Genomic DNA, 9,348 nt, shown 5'->3' with positions numbered 1-9,348 from the left:
TTTTGTAGTATCTAGACCAATGTTCACAGCTTCTAAATATCTGCTTCTTAACTGAATATTTATGTATTATCTTTAACTTTTAAAGAAACAAAAGTATCTTTAAAGGAAACAAAAAAAAAGTTGCGATATTTTACTGAGAATGTTACCAAGATCGAATAAATTAAACATTCTTTGTGTATAATATGCTACTTAATGCGTGCGCTCACGCGATAATTACAATAATAGAAAAAAGCTCGAAATGTAATAATAGAAAGTAAGATACATGAAGATAATATAAATGTATGTGAGAAAAATTGAATATATAATATTGATATTAAAAATTATCATCACTGTAAAATAAATTATTCTCCTGGGCGAAGGTGAATAAAAGCAAAAACCTAAGGTATGGTTTCCAATATACTTTTGTTATAAGTCTTACAAAGTATAGATTATATGTACATATACATTCATGACTTGCATAATCCATGATAGTAAACATAGCATTTACATTTCACTTAATAATTCATTTATCCACAGTTAAGAAAGAATTTCAATTATCTTCTATTTAAATTTTTTATATATAGTATTTACATTGAAAATTATACACATCATACAGTATTTTAAAATATATGCAAGTGTAAAAGCATTGCAGCAATATATTGATGTGTAATTTTTTGTTTATCGTACGCGCGATTCTCAAATAAAAAACTTCGATCATAGTTTATTGAACAAACTTTAAATTCTTATACCCCTACGTTTTGAAAATCATATCTTTTATTTTCGCAACTTTGCTGTAATGTTTTTACAAATTTTGAAACATTTGTTTTATGTGTGTATTTATCTGTGTAAAGTTATCAATATTTTTTTTTTTTACAATTTTGCTAACACAAATTCCTCTTTTTTTATTTCATTATTTTGCACTGACGCTACTAGTCACTTTTTCAACACCTTGTTTGCCTCCGCGCGTTCTTCTTCTAGTTCCTTAGATGTGATATCTAACTTTGATCTTGCAAAATCACTAATTGGAAGATTCTGAAAATAAAAATTATTAAGTATCCGATTTTTTTGTTACTTTTTTATGATTAAATATATTTGCTTTTAATGATTTGAATATAGGAAAATCTTTAGAAAGAAATATTATTACTACTTTGCATGAAAATACACAATTCTTATTACATTGATATATAAAGTATCTCAGGATTTAAAAAAAATACACAGAAAATATAAAGAGAAAGATTACTTGGCATTTATTTGTATAATGTATATTTGAATTTAAATATTCTATAAAATAACTTACTTGCACAATTTCATAGCGTTTATCCTTAATAGTGACAGGGAAGGAGAACACAATATCTTTTGGGATCCCATAACTTCCATCAGATACAACGCCCATGCTAACCCATTCTCCAGGTTTAGTACCAAACCACCAATCTCTCATATGATCTCCAGCGGCTTTAGCGGCAGACATAGCAGAGGACATTTTTCTAGCAGCTATTACTTCGGCTCCGCGTTTTTGAATCTTTGCTACAAAGATATTATTCAACCATTCGTCATCATTAATTTCAGATGGTACTGCTTTTGCACCGGATGAAAGCGTTACAATTGCATGTGCTGCATCAGGATATTGTGTAGAGCTATGATTACCCCAAATAATGACATTCTTGATATTATCAACCTGTTATGTCAATAAAATTATAAAATAATATTTATATGAGATTACACAATGCTGTAAAACATAATACTATACATATAATAATAACTTAAATATATATATTCTTACATTGTATAGTAAATAAAAATAATGTGGAAAATGTAAGAAAAAAATATAATTGCATGTGTAATCAAATTCTGTACATTTCAAAAACATCTCAAGAATTTTAATTATAATAGTGCGTAGTTAAGGAATAAGTGAGTTCGTGAGCAGAGAGTATAAAGATATTATGTGTATGTGAATGTGTTTTACCTGCACACTTAATCGTGCGGCTAATGCTGCCTGTGCTCTATTCTGATCCAATCTAGTCATTGCAGTAAAATTTTCTTTTGGAATAGATGGTGCATAATGTGAACAAATAATCGCATTAGTGTTAGCAGGATTACCTACAACTAACACCTTAACATCTTTACGAGCAAATTTGTCTAATGCTTCGCCTTGCACCTTGAAAATTTCTACATTTGCAGCCAAAAGATCTTTACGTTCCATTCCCTCTTTTCTAGGCATTGCGCCAACCAAGAAAGCAGCTGCTACATTATTAAAGGCCTTTGCTGGTTCGGCTGTTGGCAAAATCTCTACAAATTTAAATTAACTTATTTATATGTAATTATATAATATCATTAGAATATAAATAGCACATATTTGGCGAAAATACAACACATTCATTGAGAGATGCTGAAAATGTTTTCAGACTTAGGTTTTAAATTATTTCCAGTTCACATATATATTAAGCTACTATTAAATTTAATATACTTTATAAAACTTATTTTAAATATATAAATGTTTCATTGTCTACCTCGTAACAGAGGAAGTGCTAAATCCTCCAATTCCATGACCACACCATCTAATACTTTCATCATAGGTGGAATATCTAATAATCGAAGATTAATGGGTTGTTGTGGGCCAAAAATTGTACCAGCTGCAATTTGATACAATAAAGAGTAGGCGATTTGTCCAGCAGCACCAGTAATTACAACATCTATAGGTTCCGCCTAATATGTCAAAATAACAAAATTTGTTATAATAATAATTATATTATATACTAATGTATATAATTATAAAAATTATATATACTGTATTACATACTAATATACATAATTATAAAAATTATATATACTAGAAAAAAATATATATACATATATATGTATATATGTATATATAGTCTATATATATCTCTAGTATTATATTTTAGAAAATAGAGAGAAAGTAGAGAAAGATTTTTATGTAATTGTTCAAATTGAAATTTTTTATTTGATATAACATAGTACACCTTACAATTATTTATTCTTAAAAGATAGTGAAAAATATAATATTTAATAAATTTTAATATTCTATATTCAAATATACACACATTTTGTAGAATATATAATTTTAACTCTATTATACATATACACATATAACATATATTACTATATGTGCATCCATATGTATATATATTTTTCTTTTTTAAATTATATATTTTATAAAACAAAAGAAAAAGAATAGAGAAAGAGAGAGAAAAAGAGAGAGAGAGAGAGACACAGAATTTGAACTAAAGGAGTGTTAAATATGTATGTGCAATTATTGACAAGTGGATTAAATGCAACACCATGACTTTCTAAATGAAGGTCAAACAAAGGTGAAACTAATGATAAATTTTAATGATATGATAATAATATCTAATCTATATCATTTTTAAATCAACACATCAAAATATAATATTAAAGGGACTTACCATTTTTTTACAATATGTCTATTATTAGCAATAGAAAAGGATTGCTCAATATTTAAAAACGATCAGAAGTGATTAAAAGAATCAATGGCGTAACACCAACCACCTCAATCGACTGGAATTGAATGACTGGACAACAGAGTTGCCAAGTATGTATGTAGGAAGCGCACACACAAAGTATACACAATGTCATACGATTGGCTATCAAATAGAAAGATTTTCGGGACTTTAAAAATTCTCTATTCAATAACCAATTGCGTGACATTGTCTACCTGCATTTCTTGCGGGTGTGACGTTCTAATATTTTTTAAAATCTTATTTTGCTATTATTCGCATATTGCTTTTATTTCTGCATTGCTTTAAAATAAAATATGATTATTTAATCTATTTGCTTTTATTTTTAGTTATCGAATTAATTTTATTAATTCTATTTTATTAATTTCTTATTTTATATAAGTAATGATGAAAAGTTCACTTTCACGTGACGTTTCTAGGGGAAAAGTTACATGCGCGCGTTCGCGCGATCGCTGCCTCATTGGTAAATATCTACTATAGTAGATAGTAGTACATCTACTCTATAAACTTTATATTTACACGAATATAATCTTATAACCTATAATTTCAATAATTGCCGAGTGCTGAGTGTTGTTTGTGAAGAAGGAAAAAGGAAGTCTGTTACATTTTTTTATACAAATTTAATTAATTGTGAACGCAATCTTTTTTCAAATTACACCACATAAGTATGTAATACTTTTATATCTGTTTTCTTTCAATTTTGTAAATTTTTAAAATATAAGAGAAAAATTCCGATTTTAAGAAACAATATATATATATTATATATAACTTTTTTAGATTATGCAGCTATCTAAATTGAAAAAACGAAGAGAACGAACATTGCGTGTGTACCTTCCTCACGTGATAAAAGATAAAAAAGATGTTGAAAATTTATTCACGGGTAATTTTTACGTAAAATTACCACGACAATCCAGTAGGTCATGTCATATTGTGTTCTCCAACGTAGAGGAGAAAATAACGAATTATAAATCTGCAAAGGAAAAAACAATTAATGGCAAGCGAATTGTTGTTAAACCGCTATGTGCTCTTGTACCTAAAAAAAAAGTCAAGAAGATAGAAAGAAAGAAAGTTTGTATACCCGAAATCAAACCGGATATTAAAGTGACACAAGCGTAAGAATGTTATTTCCTAAATCATAACATAATTTATAGATGTCATTATTAATATTTTATTATACGTTTGTACACAGATTATTTGTTTCCAATATACCAATTGGTATAAAATCACATGAAGTGAAAGGTGTCCTTCCTGGATGTGTCCATGTTACTTTATTGAAATCTTATAATAAAGACTTTAGGTTAGTATAATTCATTTTTAAAATTTTTAATATTACTACATGTTAGAATGTTATCTTATGTAATAATACATTTATGTATGTGTTTATAGGAGTGCAATAGCAAAAATGGAAAGTGTTCAAATGGCAGCAGAATACTTGAAGAATAAATATAAATGGCCTGTACTGAAAGGACATAAAATGTGCTTGAAATCAGACACAAGAACAAAACATAAGAAAAAAACTTCTAGTACTTTAAAAATTTATAATGATAACACAATAGAGGAATGGAAATTCAATGACAATGTGAAAGCATTAAATTAAAAACATAATTAAAATATCTAATTTTGTTATTTAATCATTGTCGAAATTTTTACTTGAAATCCATATCTTAAGTTAAATTTTGATAAACTAGTTTTATTTATATTTCTATTTCTAAATTTATTAATAGATAAAATGCATTTTGATTATTTTAATTTTAATATTAATATGCTCGCATTATTAATTTTATATATATACGATTTTTTTTAAGAACATTTTATATACTCAGAATCTTTACTGTACATACAATATTTTGTCGTATTTCCAATTTCTTACGTAATCTATGATACGAGCTGTTCGCAAATTTCTTCAAGCCAATCCAATACGCTTAACAAATTCGTATGATAGGCGCATCCTAATTCGAGATATCGATACATCGATACATGTATACAGATCGATGTTGTCGCGAGTTGCGAATGAAAATTTCTCACGCTCACGGTGCACGTTTCTTTCCGACACAAGGCGTATTCTGAGTGTATCAAGTTCGTTGAAATTCTGATAATATCCATTTTAATCCTACTTGTTTGTGACAATTATAAAAAAGTAGAAGGTTTTTTTAAATCCGTAATCTTTTCAAAATCAAATATGTTTGGTTATATTTTAATAACTTTATATACTTTTAACATATTTACGAATATACGACGTGTGTGTCATATTTTTTTATCTCTAGATATATAAATTGTGATTTCTTTATTTTTTATAATTCACGTAATTGTGTAGCTTCTCAAAATGTAATTTCGACATATTATAATTTTTATTGTACATTATTTGTATATCTTGGTTATTGTGGTATACATACATAACCTAATTTATTTGAGTTAGAAGTATTCTCTTATAAAAAGAAAATACAGTTCTTTATTGTATCATTTAAGAAGAAATAGGAAAGACTATATTTTGCAAATTTATTTATCACCTTTTTTTTCTTTTTTCTATTTGTCAATAATACATTTAAAATTTATTTATTATTAACATAAATTTTATATTAGATTATTTTCATTATTATTTATAGAATGTTGATGCCAAAAAAGAATCGTGTGGCTATCTATGAGTACCTTTTCAAAGAGGGAGTTATGGTAGCAAAAAAGGATTATCATGCACCGAAACATCCAGAATTAGAAAGTATTCCCAATCTTCAAGTCATTAAGGCTATGCAGGTAACAATCTTTAATATCTCTTTTTTGCATTCCATAAAGTAAGATCTTATTGCATTATGAATTATAAATATTTTCTAACTTTATGTACTATATGTATCTTTCAGTCTTTAAAATCTAGAGGGTATGTGAAGGAACAATTTGCTTGGAGGCATTTCTACTGGTATCTTACAAATGATGGTATAGAATATTTACGTGGATACTTGCATCTACCACCTGAAATTGTGCCCTCAACTCTCAAAAAACAACCAAGGTCTGAAACCACGAGACCAAGACCTGCTGCGACTAGGAGCGAGGGATCGAGACCAACGGAAGATCGAGCGGGATACAGGCGAGGTCCGGGTGGTCCTCCAGGTGCCGGTGACAAGAAAGCTGATGTAGGCGCAGGTACAGGTGATCTTGAATTCCGTGGTGGTTTCGGTCGTGGAAAAGCTCTTCAGTAACTTTCTTTTTTCGTATAATGAAATTTTAAATAAATATTATAAAATATATAATGTCTTTTTTATTCTGTCCTTTAATTCGAATAATATTTTTATCATTTTTAGTATTTTGCATTATATTTACTGTAAAAGATTAAATAAATTTAAGTATTTTTTCATAGTTTTTTTATTACATCAATATGTAATAAACTACAAAATTCTTTGAATAGTTTGTAAAGGAAACACATAATATTTTTTATAAAATTTTTATATATTTATCTATATATTTTATATGGAAGCAAAGATTACAGTATAGTATTATAGCAAACTTACATATTTGGAAATTAGACCTGTTGTATACATAACATTAATAAGTAAATATATTTATTATGTTTATATCTAGTAAATCAAAATTTTCAATTAAAATCATCACAGATTTTTCTACATTTGTGCTTATACAGCAAAGAACATAAATGATTTTTATATAGCTCAACTTATTGTTGTTCACGCACATACACACACACATAATTATAACTTATATTAAGATTTAAATAAATATTCCTAAAACAGTTTTTGTAATCCTCTGTGAAGGGCAAAGTTCTTTGCTTTATGTCAAAGTATTACTTGTCAATATAAGTTTACAGGATAGACATAAGATTTTCACATATAAGCATATAAAGATAGATATAAAAGATTTATTTACTGATTTTTAATTAAATTTTCAATTGTATTCATTAAGTTATTATAGCAACAATATTTTTTTTTGTTACCCATGACACTCAGTATTTACATTAGTAACATAGTACTATACTAAATTACTTATACTGAATTTATTATTATTCATAGATACCCAGTAAGTTATTGTAGAATAATAAATTATAGCACAGAGTTAATATCACTTAGATCTCTTTTTGAAATATTTAAATAATCTTGCAAGCTTTTCTTTTGCTAAATAATATCTTATATTCCTGGCAACATAAAGCATTCAATGCGAGTTTTTAGTCTACTGCAACTAAATTATATTTGATAAATTATTTAAAAACTAGGGCTCCTAAATTATATAATCATCGCTCAATAAAAGTCTTATCATTTTTATTATGTTCCAAAGTTGATTAATATAAATCGCACAATCAAAGTTTTCTCTCTTTTTGTGTATAAATAATTTGTCACCAAGATCTTTTTAAAATTAATTAAATTATATTATCTTCAATTTTAATGATTTTTGTACATTATATTTGTGCTACTTTGATAAAAGCACATTATTTTGAATTGAAATATTTAACAATGTTATAATTACATTTATGATATAATATAAACATTAATTAGCATTTTATATATTACTCAAAGCAAATGACTTTAACAAAGAAAATTGCAATGTTATGTAATAATTGGCGTTTCTTTTAAAGTATATATAATAAAGAAAAGTCTAAAATTTTTATATTCTCTTTCAACAAAGTAATCTTATATTACATCATTATTGTACAAAAAAAAGAACAAATTAGAATTGCATTTAAAAGCTAGAAATAAATATGAAAAGAATATATTATTGGCTGCATTATCTCCTTTCTCATTAATTAGTATATTAGCAATAAACATAAAACTTCTATTTTTTTGTATATGTGACAAGTAAAAGTAGTTTACATTAGAATTTGAAATTTACTTTGCTTTTGTTAACTATTGTGACAGCTCTAGAATATATGTACAAATATCATCAAATTGTATCTTGTTACACTCTCGTTATTTAAAATCTCAAAATTTAAAGCATATATATATATGCATTCAATATATTCAAATTCGACAATGATATTATCATATGAACAAAATTTTAATAATCAGTTGTACATTCAGAAAACTTAAATGCTATCTACCTATCATCACACTGCAGATAAAACATGTGCTAACAACTTAAAGAATTACTTTGAAATATCCTGCTACAGGAAGAAATTAGAAGCATGAATGAAAATCAACAAAAAGGAGTGGCAATAATTTTCTATAATAAATAAAGTGCGACCTTAGCCATTGTCACATCTTACTGTGTCGCAATTTGTGCTCCATAGCAGACAATTGCCTATACCGCTGTAACAAATGAGGAAGACAGCGGCGAGGAACACAAGACTGCAAATAGTGCAGGGCTTACGTTCCAGGAAGAACCCGATCAAGTAGAGCGCCATAAACATGACATGTGTTTGCAGCAACGCGGGATTGACAGGTTTCGGTATCAGCAGCACCGGAATCAGCCATTGTAGACAGTACATTCTCTGTTGAGGGTATGGTCGAAACTGCACTCGCCACGTCTTTCACATCAGACGAATATCTCATCAATAACAGGACCTTCGGAAAATAACAACATGAGCAATAGGGTTGTAGCTAATAACCTGAATATCCATCGACATAGAGATCGTTATTAACCTCATTTGGAAGCATCACCGTTTGCATACGAATCAATTCGTCGTCATTGATTGTCACCCTTTAAATTTCAACATACATTTTTTTTTTCTTCAACCATATGACCATCCACTGTACTGCTAATTGTTAATATACAGGGGAAGGGAAGGGGGAAAAGGGAAGAACAATCAACACCAAATTGCAATATATTAATAATTTCGCACAATTTTCATTATCTAATAACCATGAACTATAGACTAATAGACTCTATATATCACATACTAGACTGCTTACGATACTAAAGTCCGTATCAGACTGCACTG

At 27.6% G+C, this 9,348-nt stretch overlaps 4 protein-coding genes across 4 annotated transcripts; 2 read left to right on the top strand and 2 right to left on the bottom strand.

Annotated features, from left to right (window-relative positions):
* Positions 1-383: 383 nt before the first annotated feature.
* Positions 384-3,552, bottom strand: LOC126855951 (malate dehydrogenase, cytoplasmic). The gene is made up of 5 exons (XM_050604067.1): positions 3,405-3,552; positions 2,487-2,682; positions 1,943-2,265; positions 1,277-1,654; positions 384-1,011 (listed from the first exon to the last, which is right to left on the bottom strand). The coding sequence occupies exons 1-5, from the start codon at positions 3,405-3,407 to the stop codon at positions 913-915; spliced, it is 999 nt and encodes a 332-aa protein (XP_050460024.1). The 5' UTR covers positions 3,408-3,552; the 3' UTR covers positions 384-912.
* A 412-nt stretch (positions 3,553-3,964) lies between these two features.
* LOC126855954 (uncharacterized) lies at positions 3,965-5,107 on the top strand. Its single transcript, XM_050604070.1, has 4 exons — positions 3,965-4,141; positions 4,254-4,588; positions 4,666-4,773; positions 4,863-5,107. Exons 2-4 carry the CDS (start codon positions 4,257-4,259, stop codon positions 5,071-5,073), a joined length of 651 nt encoding a protein of 216 aa, XP_050460027.1. The 5' UTR covers positions 3,965-4,141; positions 4,254-4,256; the 3' UTR covers positions 5,074-5,107.
* Positions 5,108-5,443: 336 nt separating this feature from the next.
* On the top strand, positions 5,444-6,715 carry LOC126856075 (40S ribosomal protein S10-like). Its single transcript, XM_050604252.1, has 3 exons — positions 5,444-5,552; positions 6,080-6,224; positions 6,329-6,715. Exons 2-3 carry the CDS (start codon positions 6,081-6,083, stop codon positions 6,662-6,664), a joined length of 480 nt encoding a protein of 159 aa, XP_050460209.1. The 5' UTR covers positions 5,444-5,552; position 6,080; the 3' UTR covers positions 6,665-6,715.
* Positions 6,716-6,809: 94 nt separating this feature from the next.
* LOC126856076 (bladder cancer-associated protein) lies at positions 6,810-9,281 on the bottom strand. The gene is made up of 2 exons (XM_050604253.1): positions 9,050-9,281; positions 6,810-8,971 (listed from the first exon to the last, which is right to left on the bottom strand). Exon 2 carries the CDS (start codon positions 8,893-8,895, stop codon positions 8,653-8,655), a length of 243 nt encoding a protein of 80 aa, XP_050460210.1. The 5' UTR covers positions 8,896-8,971; positions 9,050-9,281; the 3' UTR covers positions 6,810-8,652.
* Positions 9,282-9,348: the final 67 nt, after the last annotated feature.

This window comes from Cataglyphis hispanica, chromosome 17 (genome assembly GCF_021464435.1).
Source record: "Cataglyphis hispanica isolate Lineage 1 chromosome 17, ULB_Chis1_1.0, whole genome shotgun sequence".
Lineage (NCBI taxonomy): Eukaryota > Metazoa > Arthropoda > Insecta > Hymenoptera > Formicidae > Cataglyphis > Cataglyphis hispanica.
The sequence above is the reverse complement of the archived record's forward strand: the minus strand, read 5'-3'. Positions and strand labels throughout refer to the sequence as shown.